The following is a 14782-nucleotide window of genomic DNA, read 5'->3' as shown; positions in this document are numbered from 1 at the left end:
ACTTTCGCTGTCGCAAATCTCAAATTTTTTATTGAGAATCTAGCATGCTTTTTATTTGGCACATGCTGAATAAATATTACTCTATTTTTCATGTCAACTATACTTTCATCGAGGGAGGTGTTCTGAGATGGCACAAAAAATAAGTGGTAGAAACCTGGTTAATCGAATCCATGAATTTCCTGACTTCAATCCATGGATCATACTCAGGCTGCCCCTTCTCTAAAGTTTCTGTCGTGGTCAAATAAAATAGTGAATAAATTAGTCAGAACCAACTGTACAACATTGTTTGGCCAAATGTTCTGATTACTAACAGTTGACCAGTAATCTTTAATACTTTACTTGCGAGGTGTGTCGATATTTATGATTATAGCTATGAACTGCTGCATTTCAGCAACATTTACATCGACCCATCACTTTATGCATGATTATCGTTTCATTTTACCCTTATTTATTTTCTCCTAATTTTTCATAGAGGCTTAGAGATTTGATTCATTAGTCAGCAAGTGCCAAATAGCTTACATAAAAAACAATGAAAAATATAATACAGGTGAACTGTTTTTCATGGGACAGTTTTTTTATCCCAGGGTTTCTTACGTACATGAAAATTGAGAGGCAACATCAACAGGATCTTCAGATTCAGGATAAACCCTAATTCAAGTAGGCCTGGAAATATTAGGCATAATCGGGATCTCAGGGCAAGTCAAGTGCTCAGCATTATCTGAAGATTCATTACTGTCTAGGAGGGGGCTTGCCCTAGGCCTACTTCTGTCCCCAATTTCCTTGTCACTTATTTCGAGGTCTGATGAATCTGGCTCATAGTCGTCATCAAAACCAGATGAAAAATCAGTGAGTTCAGAATTACGTGTAACTTAGATAATACCAAGGCACATAAATGGTTTCTGGTTGATGCTGAGTTGTTTCATCAAAACATGTGGGGTCAGAAGGTAAAAATATAATAAAGTGAGTGGTCCTATAAATTGGACTGCAACTGTTTACAGTAGTAAAAAGTAAAAGTAAAGTAAAGAATGTCTTATTTTACCACATGAAAATAGGGCTAAGAAGACTTCTCTAACACAACCTGGGGACCAATGGCAGGTAACTTCTGAACAACCACCAATGCCTGGGTAGGCAGGCTGCTTGAAGGATAGGATACCTCAGTGGTCACCCATCCAGCTAGCTCAATGTCGTTTGATTCAGTTATCTTGCGATGGAACACTATAACTTGATCTATTTTGTCTTTTAAATACAAGAAAACTAGAATAACATAAAGGTCTAATTATATTTTAAATTACTGAGGCTTCACCTTACTGACATATAAATGGTGAACATGGAACAAAGGCTTATATGTCATAAAAGTAATATACTTCTTCTTTCAACCCACTTCATAATTATTCTTGTCCACAAATTTTACCCAGACCGGCTGTATAGAAAATTGGAGAATATACTTGAAAGGTACTATTAATGCATATTTAAAAAATATTATGTACACAGGGTTGTATTAGTAGTGTACTACAATCAATAGTAAGAAAAGTATTACTTAACTTTTCCTACAGGTGGCAACAGTGGTGAATACAAACCATTAATTTAATGTATTCTCATGAAAAAATGCTGCAGTACAACTCAATACAAGGAAAAGATATGAATGAGTGCTTCCTTGACATGTTTATAGTAAAAAAACATAGTAATGAACACTAAGATGGCACAATGAACCATATTCTCTGAAACTACAATCCTGGATAGCAACTGCTGTAGCGTAGTTAATGCACAGTATTTGTTTCCTTTATATGAATTCTCCTTTAGATAGTCATATTGTATACAAATTTTATGTGCCAAATTCTAAGTAAATTTAAAAAATGACTACATATTGACTTTTTTATTAATGTTTCCAATTAGACATTACCATTTTACCAGATCATAAAGATATGAAAACATTTTTATATAATATATAATAAAAAATTTTCAAGAAATATTGCTGTTGAACTACTTTGCTATTTTATAACTTTTGTATTTACACTGTCTGGACAAGATCCCACCTACAGAGAAGGATCAGCCTTCACGAGTATGCAAAAGTAGGCTGATGGTGTGCTGACTGCTCAGTGTCTCTTTGTGTACCAGTTTGCTTTAAAAAATACCACATTAAGCCAATTACTTGGATTATCAAGCTATGTAATTTATTTTTACACAATATTCAAGACTATTTAATAATTTAATTTTTAATATAAACGTTATATATGCATTTAAAAAAGCTTATATCTATCTCTTTAAAATTATATATCTTTTATTTTATGTTATGAACTCCACATTATAGGTTTCTCTTTATGTTAGAATAATAAATTGTAAACTAAAACCCTTTTAAAATTCTTTTATTTCAGACACATGTTTCAGTATAAACCATCTTCAGTGTGAACATTAATCTATCTTTTATTTTATATACTACCTAAAAGCCCTGGGGAGCCAGGCAGAAACATTATTGGATACATTAAGGATTCAAGGTACAAAGTGTTACAAAAGATAAACTTAGTTATCACTCATTAAAAATCAGTAATAATTTGTATAATTCTTATAATATTGTTTGAGGTTTGTACAAGAAGAAAATTACAGCCACATAATCTTTATTAGCTTCTTGAAGTAACAATTTACCATTTCAAACAATAATTACTTTTTCATATTTAATACAATTAGTATACAAAAATATGGTATTTATCAATTGTTATGACTAGAGATTAAAATTAACTATAAAACTACTATAATTTAAAAATAAATAAAACTAAAGGCTGAATTAAACTTTTAAAAAATACAAACTTAATAATTGAAGCACCAAGCATAACAACCATCTCATTCGTGAAATTAACATCTTGTGTTACGTTTATACGACAGATATCTGTGATACACACCAACACAGGTGTACACTTAAATAATAAGTCTATACAGTACTTCATTGTATCAATCGCTTAATGTATAACTAAAGATACAAAACATAGACATAAAACAAAATCTGGAAATAACAGTCTTTTAATTAGGCTATTATACATAACTGACTATGTTAAGATTTACATCTTATTTACAACAATTATATATTTACAAATACTACTAATCTGCTTGAAAGTGCAAATAAGTCCATTGTGTACTTTTCAATAATAAACACTTGCGTTATATTGCGATGATATTAATAAATCACAGTTCTTGTTTTTTATTTATCGATATGCTTTCTGGATCCGAAAGAGTATTTAATGAAGCCATAACTCTTTCACTTACAGCTGTCTGAATATTACTTTGCAGTTTGACTATTGAATCTTCAGCCTGAAATAAAAATAAGTGTTAAACAATTAACACTGCAAAGGAAATAGATACAACTTATATTTGTATTGATTATTTAAAGTTGAAACAAAGGTTAAATGCACAGCATGCATTTATTCACGGTGGTTAGCTTTGCATTCGCCTCACAGTGGACAGTATCCTGATCCAGAGTATAGAGCAACTCCCAATAAACTGATAATTATAAAGATTTTGATAACCATTTTTGATTTTGATATAAAGGTAAGAGGTCGAAATTTACACCTAATTTCAAGCTTCTAAGTTAACTCATTCCAGAGTTGTGTGTACAGATAGAAATCTGCTTTCATAATCAACTAATTGGAGAGACTCCGCTAAATGGTAAGCCCATTTATACTGCATAGGGGCTAATTTGAAATATAAACATGTTTCAATAGCACATCTCTAGATTTTACAATCAATAGATTTGTTGTAACATCTTCTACACAAAAGTAGATGTACGTAGAAGTAGTATCCTTAGGCATATGGACACACGTGTATGAGTATATAAGAGTTATTATGTATAAAGTAGAGTGATTATACTATAGCCAGAAAAACAAAGGTTACTAGAAATTTTTGAACAACCATACATGAGATCCATGCTACGCCCATTCCATTCTTTATTAGAAATATCTGTCAACACAACAGAATAAAAATGTCATTTATTGTTTAAAAGATTGTTTGATGAAATTGTAAATTAAACTAAAATGTTGAAACTTTGTACGAAACTAACCAATCCAACAAAATAACTTTACACAAGAATTGATACGTTACTGAAAATGTCATATGATCAACCTTCACAATATACTATGTTTTCTAAGTTGTTTATTCTGTGTTTATCTCATCGCCAAGCTCTCAAAAAAGTAATGTGCCTATCAACTTCTTATAATTTTCCCTAGATTTTTCACAGTATAAAGCAAAATATCTATACAAACGTATCATATTATATTAACGCTTTAATACCTTCACTGTGACACTAATCAAATACTAACTTCAGCACAGCCAGAATAGTAGTAAGATACATCCACTGCAGTCAGTGTGTTTACCTATGATACATCTGTAGCTACATAATATGTTTCTAAGAGGGCAGGCTGGTTAGCTCCCTCCCGCGCATCTGACGCTCAGCTTTTAACATGAGGTTAAAGTTTAAAACTGTGTCATGAATAAGAACTCATCTCAAATTCTTAAATATTTCACAATGAAAGCTTAGATTTTAGAGTCTCAATACTAATTCATTGTTCAAAATATAATTCTCTATTTAAAAATAGTGGATTATAATTTAAATTCAATAAAGAACTCCTTATAAGAAAATCTGTAATGAATATAAATTATAAACAATTTGTAATAACAGATAATAATTTGTATTTTAACAGTTCAATAGCATGAAGACACTCAGATCTAAATAAATAAATAAAAATTAGGTCAACCGAAATGGTAGTAAGGTGCACGACACAAAAATACAACAGGGAAACAAACCTCAGCTACAGGCAGAGAAATAATGAAAATAAACTGAAACATTATTTGATTCTAAACATATTAACCAGAATACTGAAAAAAGTGCTGTAGCAAATTTGTTGCAAATGAGTCAATGTCAGCGACTCTGGTACTTTTCACACTAAACTAGTAAGGATAAGGACCATCATCGCTCATAGTTATTCTCTGCACTAAAAGGTTAATTAGGTCTTGGCTAGTGATCTTGAATTGGTGACATGATCGATAGAAGGGCAATATCATTGAAATTTTAACATTTCCAACCTACACTTGACAGATACACTTCATCTAGCACGTCACCTGGCAAGTATAGGATATGATTACAAACATAAACATTTAGGTTGTTGAGATGTCCTAAACTCAGACACTTTCTTTTCACCTTAATTGTAATTTTGCATTAATTGCAAGATTATTTTACCTCACTTCACTATATTTTTCTAAGGGTTCACGTTTCCCTGAGTAATTTATTTCTTATGACTTTCTGGGATGCTCCTGCCAGTAAAGAAATGCTCACCTGTCTGAGAAGAGAGACTATTGACTTTAAATTTTCCTTCCACTGATTCACCTCTTGCTGATGCTGTAAGGCTTGCTTCTGTAACAATGTCACCCACTGATCATGTGACCGCTCCTCCCTATAACAAAACAGCAATAAGTAAACTTTTACTACACCAATTTGAAACTGCTATTTAAAATAGTAATTTAAAAAGCCACTGAGGGAAATTTTAATGTTATTTTAATTTGGTGAATATTGTTTATAAATATAAATAACTTTAGATTAAGTATTTATTTTCAATAATAAGAAACTGTGGCAGAAAAACGTTATAGAACATTTCTTAGCAGCATAATAATTAATATAGAACCACAAATCACTTATTTAAGAGTTATAAAAGTTAAAATTACAAATAAACACAAATATTTCATCATCAATTCTTTTGTATTCCTAATTTCAGGTGAGAGAATAGAAAGTTCACAATTCTAGTAGTTATGCATTACTCCGAGAGTTATACACTATTCCCAAAATGGTTGCAGTCATACAAGTTAATTTATGCCAACTGTTGCACACTAAACATTTAACCGTTAGCAAGCCACAAATAAATAACCAAAACTACTCCTAAGAGCCATACACCTTAAAAATAAAAAAATTCCCACATACCAAAACCAATTTTTTTTTAAATTCCTATAACATAAGAGGTAACGACAAAATATTTTTTTTCACTCTTTATTGTTAATTTACAGCCAAAAAATGGTAAAATCATAAATTTCACTGAAAACATTTAATTTTAATTTAATTCTATGTGTTCATATATAAAATTAACAATAGTTGAACACAATTATTGTAATATTTTACAAAAAACAAGCATATAGTAATTTGTGTTTAGAGAAAATATAAAGAAAACAGTAAAAATGTATATATACAAATTAAATAAAAGCAATGAAACTAAAAAGAATTTCAATTTTCCAAGTATAAAATAAAGAACACACTACATTTTACAATATAATAACATGAGAAAACTTATAAATGATACTTATTGAAAGTGAGCTACATATATGTTATCCTTAGGCATAGATTTGTTGTGTCCTGACTTGTGTTACAGCTCAAAACACAGGTCAGGATGCAAGGCAGGCTTCGACGCGCACGTCTTGCAGGCATAGTTCGTCTCACGACGCAACCCCTCTTATAAATAAACTACACTGTACATTGATTAAAAATATTGATTAACATCAAAATTGAAAAGATAAATACGCGGATCGAGGCAAATAACATCTAACCTCACGGAAGGCTACAGGCAGACTGAGCGCGCGTCAGTAGACGTCGTTGGCTCTGCGGGAGACTATGGATATCTGGCCGCCCGCCATTTTGCCGCTCGAACAAGAGCCGTGACCTTCAAAATAGACACAAACGGTTGTCCCTTGTTTAACAGTTTTTACTAAGTTTGTTACCCAGTAATGCTTTTAAATAATATTTAAAAATAAAATTGGTTTTGCGTCAGTGGACATCGTTGGCTTTTAGCGCTAGTTTAGGCATGACGTCTAGTAACGTCATTGGTTCGGAAAGAGTTAATCAAAACAAGGGAATGTATATATGAAAGTTTACTGATTTTGAGTCTGCTGGCTATGTGAGATGTCTATCTGATATTGAAAGTGGTAGGATCTTGGAACTTGATGTTCCGCTGTTGGGAAAGTTGCATTCTTCTCAATTTAGAACTTTTAGCTCAGACAGGGAAAGGGATGGAAATGGACTGTTTTGGTGGTGCAACAGTTATAAAAGTTTTAGCTGTGGAGAATGATGTGGACACAATAAAGCTCTTACGATTTTGAATTTTCAGTCATAAACAAGAGATTTTGGTGGAGATTTCTGTTTATTGGAAGATAATGATGGGAGGTATTTTAAGGATATTTTGAGTACGGAAGAAACTTTGAGGAAACTTTTTCTCAGGACAAGGTTAGAGTGATTGATAAGAATACTTACCCAATTATTAAGGTATCAAATGATGAAGACATTCGTGGCTCTTTGTTATAATGTTCTAATACAGAGAGCTTATAATATAGCACTGCATTGAGTAGAACAAGAAGACTTAGCACTCCTAAAACAATCCATAGCACCATGTCGTTGCTAATGGTGGTGACAGAGGGGGTGGTAGTGGGGGCCACCACAGGCTCAGGTGGGGGTACATAAGTTACAGCCTTGATACTTTCCCTCTTCTGACTGATAGTCACTTCTTCCCCTCTCTCCAACAGCTTTCTATTGCATTCTTCTCCTAATGCTTTTCCAAGGTTTTTAAAGAAATCCTCAAGCCCAGCCCATACATTTTTTTCAATAAAACCTGAAACAAATATAAAAGATAACTTACTGACAACTTGGACTTTAAAAGTAAATGCTAAGTCATAAAGGTATTATGATTTCAATCAATTAACACATTTCTTTTTTCATTTCTTTAAACAAAAATATTATGTAAAATATGTTTATTTGGATACAGATAACCACATAAAATATGTATTTTATTAAATCGTTCTAAATTGGTCTTTTGTCATTCCTTTGGGTTAAGTTCACCTATCTTGTTTTGTTTTTTAGAATTAAGTATTCTAAGACTTGTTATCTAATTATTAAAAAATCTAAGTTGGCTATCAGGAGGTTGGGGATTTAATGTCAATTTCTGACAGGGCAAAACTCCTCCAATATAGAAAAATAATTTCTAGTGTGCAGGCACAATAGAATTCCAACTATCCGAATCCCCAATTATTGATATCAATTCTCAGCAAAATAATAAAAACTGTAAAATTAATAAATAATAGTGAGAGTGAGAATATTCTAAACTGTAAACCTAACATCTTAAAATTGAGAATTTACCCTTGTTTTTAAGATGTTTGTAAATGTGCATTGAAAAAATTATGATGTTTTAATAAACACAACCATGTATAGTAGTAGCTGGATAGGTTTAAAGTAAGTAAAAAGCTTTAATTGAGCAGAGCATAATTTTTTTTCAGAGACCTTGAAAGAATGTAAATGCTCTTAACAGAAGAAATAAATCTCCTTTCCCATTTACATATTTATAAATATCTTTAAAAGAAGGAAACATTCTTAAATTTAAGATTTAAAATGTTTAGCTTAGAATATTCAAATGATTGCCTAACTAAAATGCTCTCAATGTTAAGCTCTGTAAGGAACACTTTGAGCTCTCATATCTCCGTTATTAAGGAAGACAAAGTGCCAAGAATGAACACACACATACACACGAATGTAGGTAATTAAAAAATTACAACAAATGATGAGGTCAAACATGCCAGGACATCCATTTGCTGCACAAAAGCACATTTCATTATTTATTGGCTAATATTTTTCAAATTTATTATATATGGGTTCTTAATACCAGCTGTCTATGAGTTCTATAATTAAAATCTCTCGTGCTTGGGAAAAATCTTTCAATGCCAGCAACATTATCTTGGCTGGGAACTTTTATTACTTTATAGTTTCTAGTTAATGGACAAGTCTAACAGTAGATACAAATATGAACAAATTCATGTATAAATCTAAGGTAAATGCTTTAATCAAAGATAAACATACATAATAATTATGATTTTACCTTTAACAAGTCCCCAAACTGATTTGCGATATTTGATCTGACAATGAACGGTGAAGGTTGCCTCCTTGGCAGAGATGCGAGTAAGGCAGTAGTGGGTAGCAATATAGAACGAGTCACAGTAAGGCACTCCAGCATTCACAGCATCTACTTCCACCACATAGAGTGCACCAGGCTTGCTGCAGGCTTGCAGTACCTACAGAACCATACATACTTCAAGGTGAGCAAAATACAGATAACCAGATATACGAGTAGTATTGAGTCTTACTGTGTGAAAAATATGTTTGGAAGATAACCTTTGTTTGGATAAAAATACATTAAACTATAAAATAAAATAATTTCCTCATTCTAAAATATGTGCAATATCTGTATAAAATGTTTTATACTTCAAACAACATTCCCAAATCTTCTCATTCACCCACTTAAAATGTCACCAGATGTTTATGACAGATGACTGACAACTTCATTCTGTCATTGACAGTGATTTGTCTACTCTCAAATACAGCACCATTATCAAAGACTAATACTGTTCAAATGTATTATCTAAAAGCCGACAGTGAGTTTATCCATGTAATAAAATATATACATTCTCATTTCTTTATTTAATATGTAAAAATAATTCCATCATTGTAGAGATAACAAAGGTTAAACCATTTCAGCTAACATATTAATGGATAATGGACAAATATTTATTGTACAATAAATTCCTGTTATACAATGTAATAACAAAAACTGGTACATAGTCAATGATTAAAACTACATGACTAAAGCTTATTCTAAAAAATGGCTCTTGATACATATTTTAGTGATTTAAAAAAGTTATAAAACATTGATTAAATCTAAGGCTTAAAAACATTTTAAAATTTTTATAAAAGATAAATATTTATTATTTGGTTTCATCATAAACTGTCTTCAAAGAATAAATTTAAATTATAATATTTTTTTTGACAAAATACTTCTTTTAATTTGTTTTGTAAATTTAGATAAGGGAAGTTGGTTATACAACTGTGGAATATTATTACATAATTTCAAATTTAAATAAAGAGGACTATAGGTAAACCGCTAACAAAAAAACCTTGGTTGATTTGAGTTCACGCAGGGTGGGGTAAATATCCCTCCGCCGCCCCTCCAAGCATCCCCACCACTGCTCGGCGCTCACTCTATTTCAATCTAATAAATCCGGCTCAGTCGGTATCGTTCACTGCTGCGACCCGTTCAGTTGAACCGGTCAGTACAGACTTACTAAGCCTTCCCGCTAGAGCGTGTTTTACCGGTCATCGTGTTGACTGAACAAAATGAACGACTGGATGTAATGACCAACTGAACGAAAGGATCTGCTTGCAAAAATGTGTTTGGATAGAGGAAGAAACAACATATTTTACAGTGAATGGATAGATATATAACAATAAATGTATTGTTTCAGGAATCTATTAATGTAAATATATATTATTAATAGAAATGATTAACAAAAATTAACTGTATGTTACTATAATATGCATTACTAAATATATTAAACGTTAATACTTAAGAACAATGGACTTGGTTGATTAATATGCCTTTTATTTATCATAAGATTATTTCACTACAAATGTTTCAATAAATTACTAAACATCAAACAGACACATTGCATTGTTTGAAAATAATTTATTTTTATAAATAACAACACATTTTAAACATATAATCAATTAAGTTACCACCACTTTTCATAATACCCAGGCTGAGTCATTAAAATAATATTACACACACTACTACACAGAACGCCTCCTCTCAGATCGACCCTGCACATCGCACCTATATCGACCATGTGTTACCACATGATAACCTTTTAAATGCTAATTGGCAATCAATTTTTAACAGCACTAATGTTAATGTTTTTACATAACAACTTCAGAATATTATTACAATTTCAATAGACAATCGAATAAATTTAAAACAAGGTCAAAAAAAGCTAAAACCATGGATAACTTCAGATTTAGTCCATGCTATAAGACAAAGAGATAAATTACGTAAATTAGTGAAAAAGCAACCATTTAATGTGGATCTTAAAACCCGCTATGTCAATTGCAGGAACATTTTAAGCAGAAATTTAAAGCAACTAAAAAATATTATTTTTGTGATAAATTCAACCAAGCTAATGGGGATTTAAATATGTTTTGGGGGGTTTTAATTAAATTGAGTGGTAGAGGGGTTAACAAAGTTTCTTCCCTAAATAAATATTTGCCAAATACCAAATTATTCAATGACAAAATTAAGCTTGAAGTAGCTAACGAATTTAATAAATTCTTTACTAATGTGGGTCGGAACTTGGCAAACTCTAATGGCTCAAATATAACAATTTTTTTCGAAGACAGATCTTATAGGCTTCATTTGACCTTTAACTTACGCACTGTTACAAGAGGTTATACGTTAAGTATCCAGTTTGAGAGGAAATTTCGCTCTTGGGCACGATTCAATACCTGCAAGTATATTAAAAAAAATCACAACACATTCATTTTTTGACAAATAAAGCTTTCAAAACTATTCTTGAGCCATTAATTTTTGAACAAAAAACAATGCTAAAGATAATGTTCTTTAAGAGTACAACATATTCTTTAGAATTAATTTTCTTCGAGGAAGAACTAATGAGTATAAGAAATTTGTTAATCAAAACCATTCTTATTTACTTATACATTAATTTTCATACTATTTTAGCGTTGAGAACTTATAGTCATAACACACTGTACTCGCAACAAGTTGTCAATACAGTTTCTATATATAAAAAAAACATTCAGCGTAACAAATTTGTATTATATTTCTCAAGTTTTGTACCGTAACGTGTGTTTTGAGTTACAACTTCGCTTCTGTGTTGCAATTACCAATCTTTACTGGTTTAAAAATGCGTGAAGGATGGGTTACTATTGTTAGATGGCGAAGAAGTATATAGACTTATAGTCCCTTGTTATCGCTGAACTTCTAACCCTTCCTCGCTATTTATTGTTATTCGGTCTGTCCTTCACTATAATTACCATAACTAATACTTCATACGACAGTGCAGCAAAACTAGATTTATACTCGGTTACGTATCATTATCAATATGACTCATCAATTGCCTGCGTGGTCACTGTTGTCATTGCCATCCAGCCGGATTAAAAATAAATTCTAAAACCATTAATAATATCAAAAATTACTAAACTACTATTTTTTACTTATTAAATCATTTGTTCTATTATTAGTTTTGAGTTCCAATATTCACGACCAGAGCCTACGCACAGGTCCTAGGCCCATGTAGGCTCATCCCGGTTATACTACTCTTCTTATTTCAAATTTTAATTGAATTAAATAGAATTAATGCAAGATTTATTATAAGAACCTTAATAATGGGTTAATTATGGGGGTTTATTTATAATAATAAATAACTAACTACGTATAAGTACCGTATTGTTACACTCTGATACATGATTTCAGACATTGTATATATATTTGCTTACGTTTGTTGTAAAACGTGTATATGTGTTTTATTGTACTATTTTTAAGAAAATAAACCATTTTCATTTCATTTTTCATTTCACCTGATTTGGAAAAAGTATCAAATTTATTCAGTTGCCAGGCTAAATTGAACAAAACTTTCAAAGTGAACGGGTCTTTTGAAACACTCCGATCCGGATCTCGTTCACCTGACTGACTCGTTCGAATTGAACGGTCCAAGTAAGTAACAGCAGTATAAACAATATGGTGCGAGCAAGACAAGATTTAAACAGCTGACAAGAAGATGCTCCGCCCACTCACCACTCCCCCCCGCCGGAGGGGGGGCCCTCCTGCGCTGTGCTGCTCAAATATTTGCTTCTGCGCAGGTTTCTTTATTAGCGGTTCACCTATAGTTTCAAAATTTGTTAGTTTATGTGCCAGATATTGAAACAAATTACAGTTCCTTGTGTAATAAATATGATTAAATTTGTATTTTTTGAATTTAATATATTGATATGGTCAAATAAATGTAATTTAGATGTATACCTAAAACTTTTACTACTAGTGTATTATTACTTAACCCTCTACAAAAATTATCATTTCTTAATTTAAAGCATAATGTATTAGTTTTATCTCGATTTAACAACAAACAGTAAGGAAAATTTTGTCAAGTTTGTCAATGACATCTTTGGTGTCAAATTCTGTCACTTAAAATGTTTCGTCTAATTAAAGCAATAGTATTATATGTATATAAAAAGAGGCTACAAACTTCTTTAGGGAGGTAATTTGGCAGATCATTCACATAGACAATGAGTAATAATGGGCCTAAGATTGACCCTTGGGGTACACTATGTTTTACATATGCCCAATTAGAATAATAATATTTTCCTGATATATTAGTAATAACTGTCCTTTGTTTACGACTAAATAAATAAGAATAATAGAAGTAAGTAATAGAATAAGAATAAGTAATAGTGTAAGAACTGTACACCCATTCTTCTTAACTTTCTCAGAAACAGTGTATGGTGTATATTATGAAATGTTAAGTACATAAAAAGGTTTTGTAAAGAAATATGTTTAGCTAAAATTGACTATTGTTTGTATGGTCCGCTGTCTCACCTGGGTCTCCGTGACATGGCAAGTCTTGGGTCCGACAGGCTGGCTCACAGGCACTACCAGGCGACAGACTCTCACCTTCAGACCGCTTGTTTCGTTTTCTTCCCAATTTGAAACATTTACATCTGAAATCAATTCAACTTATGTACTGTAATAATTTGCATATTTTAGTCTAATTACAAAACTGGAAATACCCAAGTTTTTACACTTTTAATTATAGTACTAGGGCTATCCAGAAAGTAGATTATGTTTTGATATGAACAAAAAACAAAATACAAGAAAAGAAAGTATTATATACATTTGAAAGTGACATCAAAATACTATTTTTATAATGTCATGTATCATTACAAAACAATTTAATACTAAGACAAATGAAAATGCCCCGCCAGTCTTAGAGAGCAAATGCGCATACTGGTTGTGGCGAGTAGTACAACTACTTTTGGAAGTGCAACTTGCAAGATACAGAGCGTAGTGGAAATGGACAGTAAATCATTTCCAGATATTGAGTTCAGTTGATTAATTTTTGGCTAAAGTCACGTTTTCAGTCATGTTTTTAGTTCTTAATAGTAAATGTGTTAACAGGTGTAAAAAACAATACACTCTGTCTCAAAAGGCATTTAATGACTTTGAATTTAAGATACTTCATAGGGAATCTAGCCTTCTACAAAGTTATAAGAAACCTATCCCTTTCAAAATTATTGTTACTTAACTTATTTAGAATAAAACACCGTCAAACATTAAAACTTTTAGCAAAACTCAAATTTGTAGAAGATTTCATATAGCTACTTTAATATTTTAAAGCCAGTTTCCATTTGAGTAAAGATCCAAACCTGTATATTTCATTGTCTCCATGAGATCCATGTTAAACTTGTTGTAAGTAAAGATGAGTGTAAATAGATCATCAATACTGAGTGGCAACACCTCATTCAACAACATCTTTCCCTCGTGCTTGACAGGGCAGCTGATAGGCTCAGGCAGTTTGCTCTCTGTTGAGGCTAAAACAAAAACATACTTATACTGAAAAGAAGAACCTTCAGCAACTGGTATAACCTGTAACAACAAGGTCACCAATACACACTCACTGACTTTACTTCAAGCTGTTGTAAGGTCTGCAGTTAAGGGACGAGATCTATTTATTTTGACTTCCTGAACTCTTTCAAATTTTGTGGAAGCTTCTGAACTTCGGATTTCTTTCTGGCATTGATTAACCCTTTCAGTGCCAACCTTTTTTTTGGAATGTTTGTCAATATTGCCAAAGGTATTTTTGCAGGTGTTATCCGAAGTGCTGTGCTATTTTTAGCCATTTGCATATGGTTGTTATAAAAACTCATAACTTTGTT

The 14782-nt window shown here is 31.7% G+C and overlaps 1 protein-coding gene across 1 annotated transcript in view; it reads right to left on the bottom strand.

The window, feature by feature from the left end:
- Positions 1–2595: 2595 nt before the first annotated feature.
- The window catches only part of LOC124360469 (protein Aster-B-like), a 66564-nt gene continuing 54377 nt past the window's right edge, over positions 2596–14782 (bottom strand). The window contains 6 exon segments of the mRNA XM_046814133.1: positions 2596–3300; positions 5318–5435; positions 7274–7628; positions 8886–9078; positions 13446–13567; positions 14273–14437. Of these exon segments, the coding sequence (XP_046670089.1) occupies positions 3175–3300; positions 5318–5435; positions 7274–7628; positions 8886–9078; positions 13446–13567; positions 14273–14437 (1079 nt within the window). The 3' untranslated portion in view covers positions 2596–3174.

Source organism: Homalodisca vitripennis, chromosome 4 (assembly GCF_021130785.1).
Source record: "Homalodisca vitripennis isolate AUS2020 chromosome 4, UT_GWSS_2.1, whole genome shotgun sequence".
NCBI lineage: Eukaryota > Metazoa > Arthropoda > Insecta > Hemiptera > Cicadellidae > Homalodisca > Homalodisca vitripennis.
Note: the sequence above shows the minus strand (reverse complement) of the source record. Positions and strands in the feature narration are given on the sequence as shown.